The 21,228-nt window shown below is 43.9% G+C and overlaps 5 protein-coding genes across 5 annotated transcripts; 4 read left to right on the plus strand and 1 right to left on the minus strand.

Moving 5' to 3' along the window:
- Positions 1 to 69: 69 nt before the first annotated feature.
- Positions 70 to 2,947, minus strand: LOC147146781 (uncharacterized). The gene is made up of 2 exons (XM_086031944.1): positions 2,347 to 2,947; positions 70 to 1,756 (listed from the first exon to the last, which is right to left on the minus strand). Exons 1-2 carry the CDS (start codon positions 2,423 to 2,425, stop codon positions 405 to 407), a joined length of 1,431 nt encoding a protein of 476 aa, XP_085888070.1. The 5' UTR covers positions 2,426 to 2,947; the 3' UTR covers positions 70 to 404.
- Positions 2,519 to 9,583, plus strand: LOC147146782 (uncharacterized). Its single transcript, XM_086030197.1, has 4 exons — positions 2,519 to 2,880; positions 4,336 to 5,208; positions 7,183 to 7,428; positions 8,440 to 9,583. Exons 1-4 carry the CDS (start codon positions 2,700 to 2,702, stop codon positions 9,480 to 9,482), a joined length of 2,343 nt encoding a protein of 780 aa, XP_085886323.1. The 5' UTR covers positions 2,519 to 2,699; the 3' UTR covers positions 9,483 to 9,583.
- A 1,472-nt stretch (positions 9,584 to 11,055) lies between these two features.
- On the plus strand, positions 11,056 to 13,666 carry LOC147146783 (uncharacterized). Its single transcript, XM_086031955.1, has 2 exons — positions 11,056 to 11,280; positions 12,487 to 13,666. Exons 1-2 carry the CDS (start codon positions 11,178 to 11,180, stop codon positions 13,647 to 13,649), a joined length of 1,266 nt encoding a protein of 421 aa, XP_085888081.1. The 5' UTR covers positions 11,056 to 11,177; the 3' UTR covers positions 13,650 to 13,666.
- Positions 13,667 to 14,471: 805 nt separating this feature from the next.
- Positions 14,472 to 17,398, plus strand: LOC147146784 (uncharacterized). The gene is made up of 2 exons (XM_086030198.1): positions 14,472 to 14,674; positions 16,215 to 17,398. Exons 1-2 carry the CDS (start codon positions 14,578 to 14,580, stop codon positions 17,282 to 17,284), a joined length of 1,167 nt encoding a protein of 388 aa, XP_085886324.1. The 5' UTR covers positions 14,472 to 14,577; the 3' UTR covers positions 17,285 to 17,398.
- A 759-nt stretch (positions 17,399 to 18,157) lies between these two features.
- Positions 18,158 to 21,011, plus strand: LOC147146785 (uncharacterized). The gene is made up of 2 exons (XM_086031958.1): positions 18,158 to 18,419; positions 19,705 to 21,011. The coding sequence occupies exons 1-2, from the start codon at positions 18,320 to 18,322 to the stop codon at positions 20,826 to 20,828; spliced, it is 1,224 nt and encodes a 407-aa protein (XP_085888084.1). The 5' UTR covers positions 18,158 to 18,319; the 3' UTR covers positions 20,829 to 21,011.
- The last annotated feature ends 217 nt before the right edge of the window (positions 21,012 to 21,228 follow it).

The following is a 21,228-nucleotide window of genomic DNA, read 5'->3' on the forward strand; positions in this document are numbered from 1 at the left end:
CCATCTTGCGGCGCAATTGAAGACTGCGCCAAATGAGAGCCGTGGCAGAAGAAACGCCTTCGAGATGCCTTAGGTCAAAATGACTTTCGTCTTTATTGCCAAGGACGAAAGCAGCGAAAACATAACATTTGACTGTTTGGGCTTTTATAAACAAATAAACAAACAAACAGGACCTACCATAAAAAGATCAAAACACTGAACTTCTTAGAATATACTAAATACATTTTCAATCATTATCACATTTACAGCTATGAAAATTGAAATGGCCCCTGAGAGGAAAAAGAAAAAAAAAAGATTCCCCACCACCACCGTTTTAGTGCAATTGGGCGGGAACACATTTATTCTCTCCCATGTTTCCGCATGTGTGCAGTTGAAACCGCTTTTAAGGCAAACTGCGTAATTAACTAATAGGCTTTTCTTTTGTGTGTGTTCTCATGTCTATTCATATCCGACTTACTGGAAAACCTTTTATCGCAAAGTGAGCATGCGAAAGGTTTTTCTCCCGAGTGTGTTCTCATGTGTCGGATCATGTTTTGTTTGACAGTGAATCTTTTGCAACAAAGTGAGCAACTAAAAGGTTTCTCGCCTGTGTGCGTTCTTGTGTGTATATTCAAATCATACTTATTAGAAAAGCTTTTACTGCAAACGGAGCAACTGAAAGGTTTTTCTCCTGTGTGGTTCTGCATGTGTGATTTCAAACCGTGCTTATAAGAAAAACTTTCCGCACAAACCGAGCAAGTGAAAGGTTTTTCCCCCGTGTGTGTTCTCGTGTGTTGGATCATGTTTTGCTTGTGAGTGAATCTTTTACCACAAACTGAGCAACTAAAGAGTTTTTCTCCAGTGTGTGTTCTCATGTGAACATTCAAACTGTGCTTATGAGAAAAGCTTTCACCGCATACTGGACAACTGAAGGGTTTTTCTCCCGTGTGCGTTCTCATGTGCTTGACCATAACGGACTTTTTAAGGAACCTTTTACCGCAAACTGAGCAAACAAATGGTTTTTCTCCCGTGTGCGTTTTCATGTGTGCATTCACATTGTACTCATAAGAAAACCTTTCGCCACACACTGAGCAAGTGAAAGGTTTTTCACCCGTGTGTGTTGCTGTGTGCGCAATCAGATTGACCTTGCGGGCAAAACTATCACCACACACTGTGCAGCTGAAAGGATTTTCGCCAGTGTGTCTTCTCATGTGTACGTTCATATTTCCTTTTCGAGCAAAACTTTCCCCACAGACTGAGCAGCTAAAGGGTTTTTCTCCTGTGTGTGTCTGCATGTGTTCATTCCAAGTACTCTCATAAGGAAATGTTTTACTGCAAACTGAGCAGATAAAACGTTCTTTACGTGCGTGACGTCTCCTGCATGTTTGAGGAGTTTTCTTGTCAAGAGTTTTTTCCGCTTCAGAGAAATTTGAGCGATTATCGTCACCTTCACAATCGATGTCGCTCCTCAAAGACCCTTCGGTGTTGTCGCTATGAGACAGGGGAGTTAGGAGGTTGTGTGCTGCTGGTAGTCCTCCACGTGGACTGTGGTGAGGAGGTTCTTCGTCTTCGTCGTCTTCACTCTTCACAATCACGACGGTGAGTGGCAACTGGCCGATATCAACCTCCTCCTCTTCCTCTTTAACATAAGGGGACTGTGGCTCCTCGTCTTCCTCTTTCAGGTGGGCTGGCTGTGGACGCCTCCGCTCCAAACAGGAGCTCCGTCTGCGCGGGTTCGGTGGATCTTCCTCTTGGTGGGCAGTTGCCTGCCGCATGTCTGCAGGACACAAGCAACCCAAACAAGTTTGATATTCGACATCATTTTTTGCTGGGTGTCCCTAAAGTTTGGACGCTAGGAAGATAAGGTAAATTACAAGTGAAATGGTCAACACCGGCGTGAATATTGGCCAAGACACAGGAATGAGTAGGCTTGACTGCTGGGAAAATAACATCATGATTCAAATATGTTAATTTAGCGTTTTCAGGTGGACTTCCCGTGAGCGTTTTGTTTTTAACGTCACGGTTAATCATATTCAATTCATTTTAAAAAGTCCCTACGTCACCAATTTTATATTATTCGATTCATCAAAAAAAGTCCGATACAAATGTTATGCGTCGATTTGATTTGGCGTTTAGCACATTTCCCACGCTCGAGTGACTAAGAAAGATGTTTAAAAAAAAAGGAGCTTTGAGAGCCCAGTCACGTGATGTCCAGGTCGTTATCCGATTGGCCGATTGCAAAATCAAGAAGTCTGTCATTGGTTTGTTTTGTTCGTTCATCACACGATTGTTGAGGGAAAAGAGATCATATAACATCGTAAATACATTGTACATGCATAATATTTAGCTATTTTTGGTTCTTCTCACGTATCCGCTGAAGAGCGTCCACATGTTGTCCGTCGTTCTCCTCCCTTGCTCGACAAAATTGCTCCTGGTCCGTCGCCATCTTTCTTGGTGATAATGGTCCAAGATTGCAGTCAGTTGCCCTCTTTTCCACTCTTGCGTGTTTTCTTATAGCGAGCACACGTCCAAAATTTCGATGTCGCACTTTGTCTTTCGCTTGGCCAACTTCCGCCCTTTTCTTCTTCGACGATGGTTTTTACGGCAGCCAACTGTACGCATGCGCAGTATGTTTTGTTTTTTGCCAGACTAGTTCCGTATACGTACCCGCTACTTGTGCTAGGGACAGAATCGAGTCGGGTGGGGAAAAAAACACCAAAATGTTGAAAGAGTTGGTGAGGGAGCGACTCGTTGCGGCCGCCGACGAAATCTTCGGCCTGTTTGAAAGCACCATCGCGTCGTACGAGGAGCAACTCTGTCGCGCCAGAGAGGAGACCGAGCAACACCGACGGCAACTGGAAGCTGTTTGCAACTCGCAACTTGTCACACGTCGCAATCAAGGTCTGCTCACGTGGAAAGCTTTCCTCTGACCACTTTCCAGTTACAGATAGTGCTCAAATGTTACGCTGGTTTGCGTGGACAAAACGTGGGCGGTGGCTAAAAACCCCCAAAGCCCTCAGGAAGTTGCAAACCAGTATCACAAATGAACCAATCAAATCTTTTTGCTAATGCAGCCACTTACTTTGGGATTGGCCTTCGAAAAAAGTGTTTTCCCGTGTCGAATGAATCCGTACGACTTGCACTGATCCACTGAATTCAACGAACTTTTCAAATCAATAAACTGTATGCAACCGTATGGCACATTGCTGGCGTTGGGCGGGATCCTCGCACTTCCAAATTCCTCACTTCACAGGAGACCCTCAAAACGGCATGGTTGTTCAACCACTAACGCTGCAACGTCAAAGAGAGCAATACCATGGTCAGCAGTTCAAGATTGGTCAAAAATGGGTGAAAATTACATCCACACGTGTGGGCTGACCAGCAGTATACAGTTATGGAAGGAAAAAAAAAGAAAATTACCAAATTGACATGGGAGGTTCTTGCCCAACGCCAGCGATGTTCAAATGAGCGGTGCAACAATTTAACGATTAATTGACAACTATTTTGATCATTGGTTAATTATTTAGAGGCATTATTTAACTCAGGACTGTCCGAATTCTCTTTTGCGTTTCGTGAAATGACAATATTTGCAAACATCTGCTTGTCCTTGGGAACAGGATGATCGGCGTTTTTTCCAAATTTCTGATATGTAACAGACCAAACCAGGAACTGAATCACAATCAATTTAAGGGGGGAAATCATATTCATTTTCAATTATTTAAAAAACAAAAATGTTAGTTGCAGCCGCGTAGTATGAATAACCTGTAAGGAACCCGCTGTAGAACCCGAAGCGGCCTCAGAGGTTTTTCTCTCCCTTGGCGGCCCTTCCTTTGCATCAATCGGTAGCCAAGAAGTAGCGCCCGGGTTCCAAAAGGTTGCTGATCACGGCACGTGGCTTCCTCTCGTAAGATATTCTCGCATTCTTGTTTGTTCGGTTTTGTTTAATCCTTGCCTCAAGGAACTGGCGTCTTTCGATATTTTCAAATCTAAAATGAAAGACATGGGAGCGGTTTGTACAGAATGTCCGTGTTCGATTCTGAGATACGACTCACGAATCCAAAATGTTGTGCTTTATAAATCATACTCTGTAACTTTGTGTTTTTTGTTCTTTTGAAGAGAAACGTTTTTAATCTCCATGGGACCAATTTGGTTAAATAAAGGTCCAATGAAAAATGTCAAAAATCATTCGGCAATATAAAATACGCAATCGGTTAACAAACACTGCTCTGGGGGGAAATGATTTTGTAAGGTTGAACAACTTTTTAGCCATGAATCCATAGATAATTGATTGTAAATATTCGATAGCTGCAGCATCTCGTGACATGATTTCTGACCGAAACTGTGTGGGTGTCCCAGGGCCCCCCAAGGTTAAAGAGGAAGAGGAGGAGCTGGTCATCAGAGAGTTGCCCCTGACCGTCGTCGTCATGAAGAGTGAAGGCGATGAAGACCAAGCAAGCGAGTCATCGCAGCTTCATCATCCCAGTCCAAGTGGAGGACCGCCAACGCCAGAGCCCTCGGCCCCGAGGTCGCACAGCCAAGTCACGAAAGAACCTTTGCAGGGCGACGCAGATCGCGGAGGTGACCACAGACGCTTTGAATGCTCGGAGAAGGAGACAGCTGAATTGGCTCCAAAACGTTTTGGCTGCTCATTTTGTGGCGAACGCTTTGCACGCAAGTCCAACATGAAGACGCACGTGAGAAAGCACACGGGAGAAAAACCCTTTGCTTGCCCAGTTTGCGGCGACGCATTTGCCCGCAAGGTCTCGTTGATTGCACACACAGCAACGCACACGGGAGAGAAACCTTTCAGTTGCTTAGTTTGCGGCGAAAGCTTTTCCTATAAACAGACTCTGAACGTACACATGCGGAGGCACGCGAGAGAAAAGACTTTCACGTGCCCAGTTTGTGGTGAAAGCTTCGCCCGAAAGGAAAACATGGTGACGCACATGAGGAGACACACAGGAGAGAAACCTTTTTGTTGCTCAGTTTGCAACGAACGATTCACTCAAAAGGCAACGCTCGTAGCACATGTGAGAACGCACACGGGAGAAAAACCCTTCACGTGTTCCGTGTGCGGCGAAAAATTCACTCAGAAGTCAACGCTGTTGGCACACATGAGAACGCACACGGGAGAAAAACCCTTCACTTGCTCCGTTTGTGGGAAAAGCTTTTCACATAAGCACAATATGACGATACACATGAAGACGCATCAGCATGGCGAGCAAAGTGGTTAGCGCGTCTGCCTCCCGCTTGGGTTGGAATCCCGATTCCGACCCACAAGAACAAATGTTCCCATTAGGAATAAAAAGACATACGATACAACAATGAACCAAATGATAATGAGAATGTATCTTGAGCTTTTGTGTTCCCGTGATTTTTTTTTTTTCTTTGGCTGACTTGGGGTGCCTGTTTGTTGAAGAGTTTCTTAACCTTTCTTAACATCGCTTAAAAGAATAAATTGTACAATTGTCAACATTTTGTGTTCCTTCCTTGTCGCTGACATCAAAGGGGACATACAGTGGTGCTTTGGGATACGACTTGAATTTGTTCTGTTAACCATGCTCGTAACCCAAAACAACAACACCAACAAGACACAAGAAAAATAGCACTCTATAATTTATCTAAAAAACTTACAGACATGATGACATACTAAAATCAAATGTAAAGAAATGAAAGCATTTTTGCTTCACTGCAATCCACATTGTGTAGCTCCTGTTTGGCCATTTGGTGGCAGTATAATACAGTACAGCTAGAGGGAAATAGAGTACATGGAATCGGTCTCAGCTCATCGGGAAGGCTACTTCACAGAGGATAAAGAATATATGCCTGTGAGTATCGTAATGTCATCTGTCTACAATCGTTGCTTTGTGTTCAAATGTCTCACAAAGCACAATTGTATTTCAAAAATGAAAAACACAAAAAACAACAAAACGAGAAGAAAAACAGCTCTGGAGAACAGCGATTTAAAACATAACATATAACACACACACACACACATATATATATATATATATATATATATATATATATATATATATATATATATATACATGCATGAGCTAGTTTGGATACTTTATGAATGATAGCAGGAAGTCTTTGATTGTCATTAATTAATCTTTATGGAACTACGGGGAACTGAATGCATTTTTATTTTTCCTATGTTCCTATCTTCAGCAAGCTTTAAAAAAAATCACTTCTCGCTGAAGAGTTTATCTCTCCTTTTTCACCCATCTGGAGTGTGTGAACGCATTCGTTGCATGATTGTACGTATATGACTAAAATGCAAGAATCCGAAAATGGAAAGCAATCTTATTTAGAAATTATTCACGGTTAAGGATGCGCGTCTTTTTAAAAAGACGTGCTAATGTGAAATTTACTGTCAAATGTGAAATTTGTTAAATAAAGGTTATCCTAAAAATATGCACGATAGGACGGGGGGGGGGGCTTGAGGGGGTCAAAGCTAAAGGAATTAACATTTTAGATTATATTAATCAATATTGAATCATTTTTAAATTAAGCATTCACTTTCAAGATATCTCGAACGTCATTGTGGAGATATCTGTAAATCAATTCAGCCTAGTCAAAATGGAATTCCAGATTTCTGCGACGTTATTCGCCGAGGACAAATGACGACACTTGTACTATTCATGTGTACGGGGTTCATCATTACAGCTATCCACAATTCTGCCCCCAATATCCACTAGTGATTTACGGATATATGAAAGGGGAGTATAGATATCTGGAACTCTAGTTTAAGATAGACCTGAAATGGTCATTGTGGACAAATGACGTTTCAGATATATGAAATGGTCATTTTGACGAGCAAACGCGAGTGGTAAGGCTTTGTTGCCAACAACAGGCTCATTTTTCGAGGTTTCCTGTGCACACAACTCCCCTTGCCGACCAAAAGCTTGATTGCCATTTCACCCGTGTGCCAAGGATGTCAAATGTATTTATTGTTTATTATTATTTTTTTCACACTATTGCAACAGCGTCCGCATGAGCGTGATCACTGAAATGAATGCATTCACATATAAAATGATATCGTACGAAATCAAAAAATATTGGCAAAACCATGTTACAGATGCCTTTAATTAAAAAAAATCCAACAATTCAAATGGAATTACGACGACGATCCAGCTTTTAAATAATTGTTACGAGGTTTGTGCATCTTCTGCCGCAAGATGGCCGCCGCGTGACGTTTTCACTGCCGTCAACACGCCATCGAAGAAGAAAAGGCGGAAGTTGCTAATTGGGATGACGAGAGACAAAGAGCGAAGTGGCTTTTGTGTGTACGCATAAACGAAAGCATCGAAATTGGGACATTTGGACTGTGTGAAAGAACGATGGCATCGCACGAGGAGCAAGTTTGTCGAGCGAGCGAAGAGAACGAGCGACGTCGGCAGGACGACGACATTTTCTTGGCGCCCATCGTGTTGCACATGCAAGGTCGGTCTGTTCGCGGGTGCTTTTTTCAATGTTATTTCCAGACAAAAAAATGTCATATTTATGAGCTAGGGTTTCGCACGATGTTCATAATATCGTAAATACTGAAAAGGTCAAACAGTGGCAATGTTTTCCAGGCAGATCTCTTGAGTAAACATCACTCTGAACGACGTATCGCAAGACATCTGAAACAACTAAACAAATACATCCATCCGCTTGTCCTCTTAAGGGTCGTGCTGGAGCCTATCCCAGCTGTCTTCGCGCAGTAGGCGGGGGACACCCCCTAACTGGTTGCCAGCCAATCGCAGGGCACACAGACACAAACAAACATCCACACTCACAATCACACCTAGGGCCAATTTCGAGTGTCCAATCAACTTACCATGCATGTTTTTGGAATGTGGGAGGAAACCGGAGTTCCCGGAGAAAATCCACGCAGGCAGGCACGGGGAGAACATGCAAACGCCACATAGGAAGGCACAGTCCGGATTCGAACCCACGACCTCTGCACTGTGAGGCGGACGTGCTAACTTGGTTGACGGTCGTGCCGCCCGTAAAGAAATACAACCAGCCTAAAAGTAAACCACCCCCAAAACTTACCAGAGCCCCAAATGGAAATAAAAAGCAATAAAGACATTGAAATGGGGGCACAATTTGAAAGTCTGGAGAGCTTTCTTGTTTCTAGCAGAAGGTATTGGGAGCAAATGCTGATCCAGTTCTTCCAGAAAGATGCAAATGATTTTGGTCTGCAAGTTAGAATCTCTGATAAAGTTAACTGAAAATGTAAACAAATAGTTCCTTGAAGTTAACACAATTTTAAGTTGATTTATTATCGGCCATCAGATTAAAAAAGAAAAAAAAAGGCCGACGATACTGATATTCATCAAAATGCAGAATATCGGCACCGATAATCGGTCTATCCCAAATATATACTCTAATTGAGCAGAACTTACAATGATGGTCACCCTTTGATTTATTTGGTGGCCAAAATGATATCCGACTTGTGTCCCACAGACATCCACCAGCTGATGGGTCGACGAGAGGACGTTCCCCCTGCGCCGCAGGCGGGGGATTCCACTTTGGAGCGCCAGCGAACGCGGCCCCCCAACGTCAAAGAGGAAGACGTGGAAGTGGACGTCAGCGAGCTGCCGCTAAACATCGTCGTGGTAAAGAGTGAAGACGACGAAGAGCACCTGCCCGACTGGTGGCGGCTTGGCCTTCGCGCTCCAAGTGGAGAGCGGCGGGGAGACGAGCTGGCGCCTCCGCCGGCGCGCCGCCAGGAACCTTTGAGGAGCGCCGCAGACGCCGCAGACGCCGCAGACGACGGCGAACGCTCCAAAGGCTCCCGGGAGGAAACGGCTGACGTGAGGCGCCACGCGCCCGAAGACCATTTTACCTGCTCTGTTTGTGGCAAAAGCTTTGCCAAGGCCTATCGTAATAGACACATGAAAACACACACGCGAGAAAAAACCTTTCGCTGTTCAGTTTGCGGCCAAACGTTTGCGCAAAAGGTCTCTTTGATTGTACACAAGGTGACGCACACGGTGGAAAATCCCTTCACTTGCTCGGTTTGCGGCAAAATCTATTATATCAAAGACCATTTGAGTCGGCACATGAGAACGCACACGGGGGAGAAGCCGTTCACGTGCTCCGTTTGCGGTGAGAAATTTGCTCACAAGATCTCGTTGGTCGCGCACACGACCGCGCACACGGGGGAGAAACCGTTCGCCTGCTCCGTTTGCGGCGAAAGCTTTTCATATAAGCACTGCGTGACCAGACACATGAGGACCCACACGGGGGAAAAACCCTTCACTTGCTCTGTCTGCGCTGAAAGTTTTACCTACAAGGAGACTTTAAATTCTCACATGCAGACGCACACCGGAGAAAAACTTTTCACGTGCTCGGTTTGTGGTAAAAACTTTTGTTACAAGAATGGTTTGAAATCGCACATGCTGACACATGCCGGACAAAAACCTTTCACGTGTTCACTTTGCGGTAAAAGCTTTGCTTATAAGAGTACGTTGAAATCACACGCAAGGAAACACAATGGCGAGTAAAGCTTTCGGTGCGCTGAAACATTGAGAGCATTTTTATATCAGAGGGATTGTTGTCCATATGCCTACTGAGCCTTTGTTCAAAGAATAAAACATTTACAACATGGCGCGGTTCTGTCCACTTTCATCCTGCGATCCATCAAAACAGACAGAACAAGTTCAGTTGCTTTTTCCTTACTTGTTGAACATTTTTTTCCCCCCAAAATGTTCATCATCATCCATTTCCTATATTGCTCATGCATCTTTTCATGACTGTTTCACAACTACCACTGTACATAACACTTTACTAGGATGATAAATATGGAAGTGTTGATAATAATTCTATAATTGCCAGATCCTGAAACGTCGATGCGACACAGGTTTCCCAAATTAATAGCACTACTGATGATATTTAACCAATCTTTGGAGATCATTTTTATATTGTGCAATTTATATCAGTTGAACTACCAACAATGGTGACTGTTGAAGACTTGCGGAAAAGCTTGCTTTTTTGAACTTGGGGAAGTCAAGTACAATGTCATATGAATTGTGTATTTCAAGGTGCCCTAAATGCCATAAAAACATGCTTTGGTGTATTTAGATATGTCATGTCATGTCATCTTCCAAAGCGCTTATCCTGTATAGGGTCGCGGGGAGTTGCCGGAGCCTATCCCAGCCGTCAATGGGCGAAGGCAGACTACACCCCGTCGCAGGGCACACATAGACACTGTCACTGAGCGGGAATCCATCCCACGCTGCCCGCACACAACTCAGGCGTGTGTACCACTACACTATCAGCGGACTATTTAGATATGGTATTTGTATATTGCGGAAGCAAAAACATCCCAGCCCGATGTCAGGCGGGATTAATATTATCTAACATAGGGCTGCAGGAAATTGGAAAAACATGCAATATGGATGTTGTCTATCGATATCGATGCAACATTTAACATGTACCAAAAGAAATGATATTTTCCTTCTCTGATAAAAGAAGTGACAGTTCATTTTTTTCATGCGGCAAAATAAGCAAGCTCGATGTGTTCTTAGCTAATTAATTGTAATTCCCCCAGATAATGTCCAGCTATTGGGTGGTGAAGCGCATTTAAAGTTAGTTTTGTTTATTTGGTGTTTAATTTATTCATCCTTTTTCCCCCCATTCATTGGAGTTCACTTATCGGCATGTATGTTTTAGATTTTTCTTGAAAAGTACATATTCTCAAATTGTATTGAAACGAAGCCACATATTTGACATACCAAATGAAGTTTTTCCTTTTCAAAATAACTCACAACGAATGACAAGGCCCGCCTGTTTGGTTTAAAAATCAAAAGTTGGGATGTTGTGTAGAAGGTAAAAATGGAATACAATGATTTGCAAATCATGTTCAACCTATATTTAATTGAAAAAACACTCCAAAGACTTTTGTCGTTTCTTTTGCCAGCCAATGTTCAGCGTGTCATGTTTGGCACCGTTCCAGCTTGTTTCTTTCTTCTCACATTGAGCCGTCTGTCTTCAGTGCCGCCGCAAGATGGCAGCCGTGCGACGTGACGTGGTTGCTTGGCTGCCGTAAAACCACCGTAGACGTCGAAAAAGGCGGAAGTCGAATAACAACACACGGCAAGACTCGGACGTTGACCGCGACGACGAGAAATAAAGCGCGAGGTCAAAGTTGTGTTGAAGAAAACAACGAAACTGTTGAAGGACAGACGTTCAAAAGAACCATGGCGTCTTCCGAGGACCAAGTTTGTCGAGGGACAAAGGAGACCGAGCGACAGCAGGACGCCATTTTCTCGCCTGCGGTTCCGTTGCACATGCAAATTGAAGGTGCGATGTTTAGCTTTCAAATGGTCAATGTTATCGAGAACAGGTCGGGTTGCGGGCCAGATAGTGTATTATTATTATTATTAGTTGTTGTTATTATCACTTATTATTGTTATGCCGTACTTATGTCGACGAAACAGTTCCCAGTGCGAAAACAGGACTCTTTGTTGTTGTGTAGATGGAACGTTTCAAAGTGACGTACAGCTCTTGCTGTATGTAGTTTATTATTATTATTATTATTATCATCATTTTTAGTCTTTATTTAACCAAATAAGTACAAAACAGTATATGTTAGTTAAACATTATACTAGTGTACAACACCACAGAGTAAAGAAAATAATAATGCCGGGGTTTCATATGGATTCAAATAAATGAAAAGTTTGACATGTATTTATGGTCTTCAGAGCCTTTACCTTACTAGAGTCTTTTAATAGTTTAACATAGGAAACTGTATCAGTGTGAAAGTGTGAAAAGGTCGGTTTCTGCTTGCTATACTTGCATTTAGGAATAAAATATTTAGCCCTAAGTGTCAACAAATTAATTGTGAAAAAAGCATCTTCGTTAATACATTTCCCCAAAAAACAATATTTTTCCACTTTAAAGAAAAGTCTCTGTGAAGAAACAGACAATTTTACTCGAGTTTGCTGTATGTAGTGCTACCTTGCTTTTGAAGGGGGCAAGTAAAAATGACGTTCAACGCTTTTGGGATCATTGATTGTGTGCGGTTAAACTGACTGGACTCCCTGCAAAGAACATCAAACGGCAACAAATGAAATGCGAAGTGACTATAAACCCAGTAGTGCTCTGAGGTCTACAAACTCCAGTCAATTAGGGTAGCCCAGTTTTCAAAGTAAACATGGTAAAGCGACATTTATCTGTTATGCTGCACACAAATGGAATACGCTGCCAACAGAAGTCAAGTCATCCCCGAGATTAGCATATTGATGACCTACATCTAACATAACCACAACACTGGGAAGAATAGTGACTTAACCTTGATACTGCAGTCGAGACGGTGACGCCACACTCTTCCCAGCATGCTTTGCGGTGTTCCGTGTATGTCGTTGTTGCTCTTTAATTCCTTAGTTGCACCTTCAGACAGTCGTGTCTTTGCTGACTTTGGTCAGAAGGGAGCAGTTGGGCGCAAACTCATCCAGATCATCTTTGTGTGTTTGTACTTTCTTCATCGGTGCTGCTTGTGTGCAACAGACGTCCACCAGCTGATGGCTCGCCATGAACAACTTCCTCCACAGACGCAAAGGGAGAGCTCCGGTTTGGAGCAGCCGCAGTCCCCTCGCGAGCAAGAGGAAGAGCCGCAGCCCGCTCACGTCAAAGAGGAAGAGGAGGAGGTTGATGTGAGCCAGCTGCCCCTGACTGTCATCGTTGTGAAGATTGAAGACGACGCGCAGCTTCATCATCACAGTCCAGGCGGAGGAGCGCCAGCTAACGCGCTCTGGCCTCCACTGTCGCACGCCGCCGTCGCCGCCCAAGAGCCTTTGAAGAGCGGCGCCAGGAGCGCGGGAAGCGGCAAACACTCCAACAGCTCTGAGGAAGAAACAAGCCGGAACGAGACTAGTAGTCAAACCCGCAGGAGACATCGCACGCGTCAGCAAGGTTTTGCCTGCTCCGTTTGCGGTCAAATGTTTCCCTATGAGAGTATTTTGAATGCGCACATGCAGAAACACACGGGAGAAAGACCTTTCTGTTGCTCAGTTTGCGGACAAAGGTTCATAAAAAAGTCCGATATGAATCGACACATGCGGACAACACACAGAGGAGAAAAGCCCTTCAGGTGCGCAGTTTGCGCCAAAACGTTCACGCAGCAGATAAACATGGTGGAACACTTGAGAACACACACGGGAGAAAAACCTTTCACGTGCTCCGTTTGCCATAAAAGCTTTTCCATCAAGACCTACTTGAACAAACACATGAGAACGCATACGGGAGAAAAACCCTTCACTTGCTCCGTTTGCGAGAAAAGCTTCACCAATAAGTCGGATTTGAACAGGCACACGAGATCCCACGCGGGTGTCAAACCTTTCAGTTGCTCAATTTGCGGCGACACGTTTGCAGTAAGGGCCTCTCTGCTCGCGCACACGTTGGCACACGCGGGACAAAAACATTTCACTTGCTCCGTTTGCGATAAGAGCTTCTCGATCAAGACCTACTTGAACAAACACATGAGAACACATACGGGAGGAAAACCCTTCAGTTGCTCCGATTGCGACAAGAGCTTTGCCAATAAGTCCGATTTGAACAGACACGCGAGGACGCACACAGGAGAGAAACCTTTTGCCTGCTCAATTTGTGGTAAAGGCTTTTGTTATAAGTACAGTTTGACTGCACACATGCTGACACACAACAAACAATAAAAAGTTTTTGCTGCCCAGCCGTGTGAAAAAAAATCATTGACGGTGTTAGTCGGCCGGCCCCCACAATTTGATGCTGAACCGAATAGATTGTACAAACGCCAACAGGGCTTCTTACTTCCTTGTCACTGATACTTTGTTCATGACGCTGCAAATAGTTTTGAGTAAACGGGGTACGCAAAGTAGACACAACACTCCTCAGGCAAGTGTCACATACAAACAGACTGATCATTGTTTTTAGTAATAAGTCAGGGTAATATTTTTAATTCGAGTTTTTTGGGTTTTTTTTTTTAAGCAGCTCCTTTAGGTCAATGCGCATCCCCCCTCGCCGAACTGCACGACATTCTCTGGTGTATGACATATCTGTACACTAGCAGGACAACTGCATGCATGCAGTGCAATATTACCGATTTTCAATTCACCTTCACAGGGCGAAGATGCTGCCATCTTCTGGTGAAATATAAAATAGCTTTTTTTTGTACATATGTATTTTCTATTGTGGCCAACAGTACTGACAGGCCACACATTAAATTTGACCACGGCCCACATTTGGACTTTGGACATGCCTGATCTACAACAATGCAAATGCTGAAAACCACCATAAGAAATAAACTGCGCTAGAGAAAACAAGAAAAAAAAACTAAGGGTTTCAACATTAACAACAACATGCTTCGGTTTAACATCAATAACAACAATATGGTGCAAGTGTTTGCATTGGGATTGGTCAAGTATCCCTTTTGGTCTTCAATACCGTTGCAAGATGGCTGCCCTGTGACGGCCTGGTGAACTGCCGTCAAACCACCAACGAAGAAAAAAGGTGCGGAAGTTTGTATGAAAGGACGACGAGACACAAGTGCGTGTTTGTGTATGCGTGGTCCTTAAAAGAAGACGAGAAATCGTTGGACGCGTCGATAAGGCTGCTGAAGAAACGATGGCGTCGCCCGAGGAGCAAGTTTGTCGAGCGAGACAAGAAAAAGGGCTGCAACACGACGACATTTTCTTGGCTCCGATCGTGTTGCACATTCAAGGTCTGTTTTGTTCACGTTCGGGTGCCTTTTCATTACATTTCCAGTAGTCAACAAGGTGAAAGGGTTTCTCTCTCTCTCTCGGCGAGTGACCTAAAAATACTGAAAAAAAAACAACGGCCATGATGTATGTAATGCGTCTTTGTAGTGACGCGTTAAGCATCAAGCGACGTTACAATGGACTTGTCAATTTTGGAGGTTCCCGCAAGCTCCTTATACAGGACGTGTATTTCGGCGACAGAGTGGCTGGTGATTGGTGGAGAACCAGGAAGTGCAAGGGGGAGACGCGAGTACCTGTTTTTGGTGAAATACTTGGAGAACCACAATGTGCACCATTTATATGAGTCGAATATACAAGTATAACGATGAAACACAGACGCGGATACGGGCCCAATTCATTTATTTTATTATCATCCCCATTCAAGAGAATTCAACTCACTCGACTTTCTATTTGTGTTGCACACGCAAACAGTGAAGCATCTCATGAGCTTCGTTGTGGTGGTGTTTTGCTTAAGGGCCCCTAAGCAGTAGCTCAAAAGTAGACGAGCATCCCTCCAACAAATAGTTGGAATTTGTTTTCTTTTTCTTTTGTCTGAAGTTTGAATTGAAAGCGTGACCGCCCGGCTCCAAAAGCCAAGTCCTTTCAGATCTCCACTCCAGTTAGAAATGAGAATGCAGTGGAAACACGGTTTTCGGGATTAATCCGCTCGGTCTCAATCAGATCCATTCGTACAAAATCCAAAGCACTAGTTTGCTTTGAGAACAATGTAAATTCAATTCATCTGTTCCACACACCAAAGAAATGTTCACAAGCATAGATTTCATCGAGAATAACTGCAACTCTATGTATGAAAACAGTGTGAAACAGGTCATCACGATGACTTCAAAATTTAAATGAAAATTTAAAGCAATATCTCAGCAATATATCGTTTTTGACAGTAAATAAGATTCTCCAAAATTTGTGTTCCTAGGGTTAACAGAAAATTTAAAGAAAGAGTTCCTTGAAGTTAACATAGTTTTAAATTGATTTATTATCAGCCATCAGATTTAAAAAAAAAAAAAAAAAAAAAAAAAAGGCTGATACTGTTATTCGTCAAAATATCGAATACCAGCGCCGATAATCTGCCCGACCGACAATCGATCTATCCCTAGTTTGGATGCACTGTGTGCGGGTCACCGTGCGGGGCAAGTCCCCCAGTGTCTTTTTGGCGCAATTGGCAAGTTTAGTCGAGTGCTTAAACCAGGGCTCGTCAATCCTGTTCCTCAAGTGCCAGTGTCCTGACTGTTCTGATAAGGGGCAAGGAGAATGGAAAAGAGGCAGGAGGCTGGCCCTCGAGGAACAGGATTGAAGACCCCTGCCTTAAAGCCTTCCTACACACAATAATGGATCCTGGGAAATGAAATTGTTTTGATGAAGATTTATAAGGGGAAAATATGGAATGGAAAAGCGAGGTTCTGCTGTCCAGGCAAGCCTGGCGATGGGGCCAGACGAATGTCTTGCGTGAGCTAAACTCTTGTTTTTTTTTCCGTGTATATCCTGCAGACATCCATCAGCTGATTGGCCGCCACGAGGAACCTCCTGTTCAGCCGCAGGCGGGGAGCTCCGGCTTGGAGTATACGCAGCCCCCCCACACGAAAGAGGAAGAGGAGGAGGTGGACGTCAGCCAGGTGCCACTGACTGTCGTGGTGGTGAAGAGCCAAGACGAAGCAGCCGAGTCCTCGCCGCTTCATCGTGGCGGTCCGCGTGGAGGAGGAGGAGGAGGAGGAGGAGGAGGAGGAGGAGGAGGAGGAGGAGGCGGCCGCCGAGGAGCCCCGGCAGACGCGCGCTTAGCTCCTCTACTGTCACGTAGCCGCCGCACGGAAGGACGCCTTGCAGAAGCTGACCGGACGACTCTTAACAAGAAAACACGTCATGCGCACTCCGGCGCCCGCACTGCCAAAGAATCTTTCACCTGCTCAGTTTGTGGTCGAAAGCTAATGAAAAAGTCCGACATGGACGTACACATGAGGACGCACACGGGGGAAAAAAAATTTAGTTGCTCGGTTTGTGGTGATAAATTCCGTCACAAGGTCTCTTTGGTTGCGCACACAGCAACGCACACCGGAGAAAAACTTTTCACTTGCCCGTTCTGTAATAAAAGCTTTTCTTACAAGCACCGCTGGAAAGCACACGTACGGGCGCACACCGGGGAAAAACCCTTCGGCTGCTCCGTTTGCGGCGAAAGCTTTTCGTATAAGTATGATCTGACGAGACACGGGAGGACGCACACCAGAGAGAAACGCTTCGCTTGTTCAGTTTGCGGCGAGAGCTTTGCGCAAAAGGCCAGTTTGATTGCGCACAGCACGACACACTTAGAAAATCCGTTCACTTGCTCCGTTTGTGGCAAAAGATTTGCGGTCAAAGACAACATGAGCAGGCACATGAGAACGCACACCGGAGAGAAACCTTATCGTTGCTCAGTTTGCGGCGAAAATTTTGCTCACAAGGCCTCCTTGACTGCACACACGGCAACGCACACGGGGGAAAAACCTTACACCTGCTCAGCTTGCGGTAAAAGCTTTTCTTATAAGCAGAATTTGAATGCGCACGTGCGGACACACAACGGAAAATAAATATTTGTCTGGGACAAAACATGGCCCTCTCCCTAGTTCCCATTTGCGACCATTTCCGTCTTGCCAGGGATTTACGAAATAGAAAGAACATGAACAATATAAGGATATGATGATGCAATGATGGGCGGGGGGGGGGGGGGGGAAATCAGATGCATTTTCAGGAGACAACATTTTCAAAACATTTGATTGGTTTGCAACATTAACAAATACCATATTTAAAACAATAGAAATCAAGGTGGCTTAAGTGGTGAACGAGGAGACTACTCCACATGACAACCAAAATGTAATATATTTTTACATTTGATTTGTGGAGGTCAAAAGACATAATATTTATTTCCTTTGTAATGGTAAATGGGCTGTCACTTGTCTCGCGTTTTTCTACATTTGGTACCCCAATCGCTTCACGCCGTACCTCATTTGATGACGCAGCATCAGGAGCAACTGGGGGTTCAGTATCTTGCTCAAGGATACGTGGACATGGTCACAATGACCGGGGATCGAACCCACAACCTCTGGCTTGGGAGACGAGGAACCACTCTACCACTGAGCCATGCCGCCCCATGCATGCTTTTTCTCCAGACTTTAGGAACTCCCTCTATAACGGTCATTTGGGTTAAATACCCTCGTGAGGGTAAGCAGTTTGGATAATGGATGCATGGATTTATTGGGCATTTTATAATAGTCCCTGTGAGGGTTTCATTGTTGGACGTATAGCCGTCATGAAAACGTTCATTTTGACTTCCCACATTCTTTGCAATAAAAAACGATTTTATTGATGGCTTCTCTGTGGCTATTCTTCTCATGGGCTCATTTTGAGCCATGTTTAATACCATTGCAAGATGGCGGCCGTGCGCGTTCTGCGCTACCGCTGCAACATGGCTTCCGCGATCGAAGAAGAAAAAGGCGGAAGTGCACGAAGAGGCTTACGTCGGCCGACTGGGAGAGGTTTGTCGTTTGGGTCTGTTGAAAGAGCAAACTATTGAAAGCGTTTATGTGATCGACTAATTGTAACTAATGGATGGACTGTAATAAATAATGATGGAGTCGTGCGAGGAGCAACCTTGTCGAGCAAGAGAGAACGACCGACAACATCAGGACGCCATTTTCTCCACTCATATTGAGTTGCACGCTCAAGGTCTGTTCACATGATCCACTTTGAATGTTTTGTTTTTTTCCAGTAAATAAAGTAAATGGTCAATTATTTGGCAGTTGTGAAGGCTTTTTCGTAATTTGGCGTGCGCGATTCGAAGAAATTAACACGCAGCTGGGTGGCTCCTCCACTTTGCGGGCACGGGAGAAACAAAAGAACAGCAGATCGCGTAGGGTTCCCGATTGATAGTAAAAAAACAACATCAATACAATTATAGACTGTTGTCCCTGTTGTTTTCGTTGTGAGTTCTCAATAACCAAACGCTTACTTTGAGGAAGAAGGTACTTGTGTCACTTGGCTACATCACATGTACAGACAGGTACACACCAAACACCTTTGAGCTCCGCCGTTAATTTGCTATGAAGGACCGAAACAAAAAAATAACCAAAAATGAAAATATTAAAAAAAAAAAAAATTGAGGGAAAACAAAATAAAAAATGTATTTATGTCTACATTTATGTTGCTATTTATTTTATTTTATTATTATATTTTATTTATTTTGAAATCTTTTTTGTGTGTGTTATTTTTGTATGTATTTTTACTTGTCAAATGAGTTTTTCAATTTTTTTTTTTCACTTTTATTTATTTATTTTTTTAGTTTGGCAGATTTGGTCCTGCAATGCAGAAGGAAATATTATTCAAATGAATTCAAAATATATAATACAAAATGAAAGTAAAAATACAGTCCATGCAAAAATAACAAAAAAAAAAAGATTTCACCATTAAAAATAAATAGCAAAATAATGTGGAAAAAATATATATAAATTCAATTAAAAGTATATTTTATTTTTTCATTTTCCCTTTTATTTGTTTTTGATTTTGGCAGTTTTGGTCCTCCACACTCTTACTGTCTGGAGGTATATTCAGCATTCATACGAACCACTGATGTTCAGCAACTACGCATTTTGCTGTTATCATTACACCGTCTGTACGTTTGCTGAAGAACGTATGGATTATTGATCGGTTGATACTTTACAATTTTTTTCTCAAGCAAGCAGTTAGGACCTCACGTATAGTACCAAGGGCAAGTATTTATCCTGATGTGCCCAAAAATTGTTTGCAGTGCGGTGAAAAGATCAATGATGATTGATCAATTTAAGTGGTTCAAACTCTAAATAGTGACTACTAAGTACTTAAGAATGTGTCGATTTCATGTATTTATGTGCACCATTGGCTGTACGGATAGGTCAGCTTGCAGAGCCGATGAGGTATTATTCTTGTCATATACTTCCATGAGCTGAAGTGTGTTCGTGTCGCTTGTGTCCTGCAGATGTCCAGCGGCTGACGGTTGCGAACTCCACTTCCGAGCTTCCGCAGCCCCGCTATGTTAAAGAGGAAGCGCAGGAGCCACTACCTCCCGGAGTTAAAGAAGAGGAAGAGGAGCTTCCGCACACCCCCCACATCAAAGTGGAAGAGGAGGAGGTTGACGTCAGGCACTTGCCACTCAACGTCGTCGTAAAGAGTGAAGCCGACCAAGACCATCTGGCCGAGTGGTCGCAGTCTGGCGGTTGCAGCCCGAGTGGAGGAGCGCCGTCGGACGAGCTCTCGGCTCCGCTGCCCCGCGATGACGACGTGCAAGATGCCAGCGATGCGGACCGCGGAGGTCACGGCAAAGACTGGGAAAAGAAGACGAGTAAAGAACGTTTCAGGTGCTCCCTTTGCGGAAAAAGCTTTTCGTACGAGTGCATTTTGACTCGGCACATGCGAAAGCACACGGGGGAAAAACCCTTCAGTTGCCTGGTTTGTGCTAAAAGATTTACTCAAAAGGTGCATATGGAATCACACGCCAGGACACACACGGGAGAAAAACCCTTCGCTTGCTCAGTTTGTGCCAAAACCTTTGCCCAAAAAGGAACCATGAGTAGACACATGACAACACACACGGGACGACCGGCAGACGAGCTTCCGGCTGCTCCGCTTTCACTCGAAGACGACGCGGCACAACCGTCGAGGAGACAAAACGCCTTGACTTCTTCAGTTTGCGGCGATAGATTCCATCACGACGTCGCTTTGATTGCGCACGCGGCCACGCACATGGGAGGGAAACCTTTCACGTGCTCACTTTGCGCTAAAAGCTTTTCGCGCCGACACCACTTGAAAGAACACGTGTGGACGCACCGGGAGGAGAAGCGCTTCAGCTGCTCGCTTTGCGGCGAAGGCTTCAGGTACAAGCACAATTTGACGCCGCACATGAGAACGCACACGGGAGAAAAACCTTTCGCTTGCTCCGTTTGCCACGAGCGCTTTTCCCATAAGTACAACATGACGAGACACATGACGACACACTCAAAAGAAAAACCTTTTATTTGTTCAGTGTGCGGTGACAAATTTGCGCACAAGATCACATTGATTTTACATACGGCCACGCACATGCAGAAACACAAAGGAGAATAAACGTCCATGGGGAACTTTTTATTTGTAGCCTTTGAGTTTTACTCTTAGATCTCATGATCTCTTAGATCTCCTTTCCCCAAGGAAAAATATAGTTGCTAAATATGGTGTGATTAGTGCTTAATTTCTTTTGTTTTACAATCTGGTATCTGTTATGTCATTTCAATAAAACACATGTTAAGTGTACATATCACCTTTCGTCACGTTTTCTTGCATCTACAAAATGAAACAGTCACGTATCAATTGTAATTAATCCGCATTAGTCCACAGCAGCCCTTGATGTAACACATTACTTTAAAAGTGATTTTATTGTATGGTTGTACTTGTAACCAGTTAAGTGTTGGGTTTATGCAGATCAGATTTGCTGCAAGGAAAAAAAAGACGTTTTTCACCTTTGTTTCTT

This window comes from Filicampus tigris, chromosome 5 (assembly GCF_054856515.1).
Source record: "Filicampus tigris isolate MCC_2025a chromosome 5, RoL_Ftig_1.0, whole genome shotgun sequence".
NCBI lineage: Eukaryota > Metazoa > Chordata > Actinopteri > Syngnathiformes > Syngnathidae > Filicampus > Filicampus tigris.

Coding starts and splice junctions, on each gene's coding strand:
- LOC147146781 (XM_086031944.1), bottom strand. CDS start 2,425: ATGGCGACGGACCAGGAGCAATTTTGTCGAGCAAGGGAGGAGAACGAC. Junction 1,757..2,346: donor GGACGCTCTTCAGCGGATAC/GTGAGAAGAACC, acceptor TGTGTCCTGCAG/ACATGCGGCAGGCAACTGCC.
- LOC147146782 (XM_086030197.1), top strand. CDS start 2,700: ATGTTGAAAGAGTTGGTGAGGGAGCGACTCGTTGCGGCCGCCGACGAA. Junction 5,209..7,182: donor TCAGCATGGCGAGCAAAGTG/GTTAGCGCGTCT, acceptor CCGCGTGACGTT/TTCACTGCCGTCAACACGCC. Junction 7,429..8,439: donor CATCGTGTTGCACATGCAAG/GTCGGTCTGTTC, acceptor TGTGTCCCACAG/ACATCCACCAGCTGATGGGT.
- LOC147146783 (XM_086031955.1), top strand. CDS start 11,178: ATGGCGTCTTCCGAGGACCAAGTTTGTCGAGGGACAAAGGAGACCGAG. Junction 11,281..12,486: donor GTTGCACATGCAAATTGAAG/GTGCGATGTTTA, acceptor TGTGTGCAACAG/ACGTCCACCAGCTGATGGCT.
- LOC147146784 (XM_086030198.1), top strand. CDS start 14,578: ATGGCGTCGCCCGAGGAGCAAGTTTGTCGAGCGAGACAAGAAAAAGGG. Junction 14,675..16,214: donor GATCGTGTTGCACATTCAAG/GTCTGTTTTGTT, acceptor TATATCCTGCAG/ACATCCATCAGCTGATTGGC.
- LOC147146785 (XM_086031958.1), top strand. CDS start 18,320: ATGATGGAGTCGTGCGAGGAGCAACCTTGTCGAGCAAGAGAGAACGAC. Junction 18,420..19,704: donor TATTGAGTTGCACGCTCAAG/GTCTGTTCACAT, acceptor TGTGTCCTGCAG/ATGTCCAGCGGCTGACGGTT.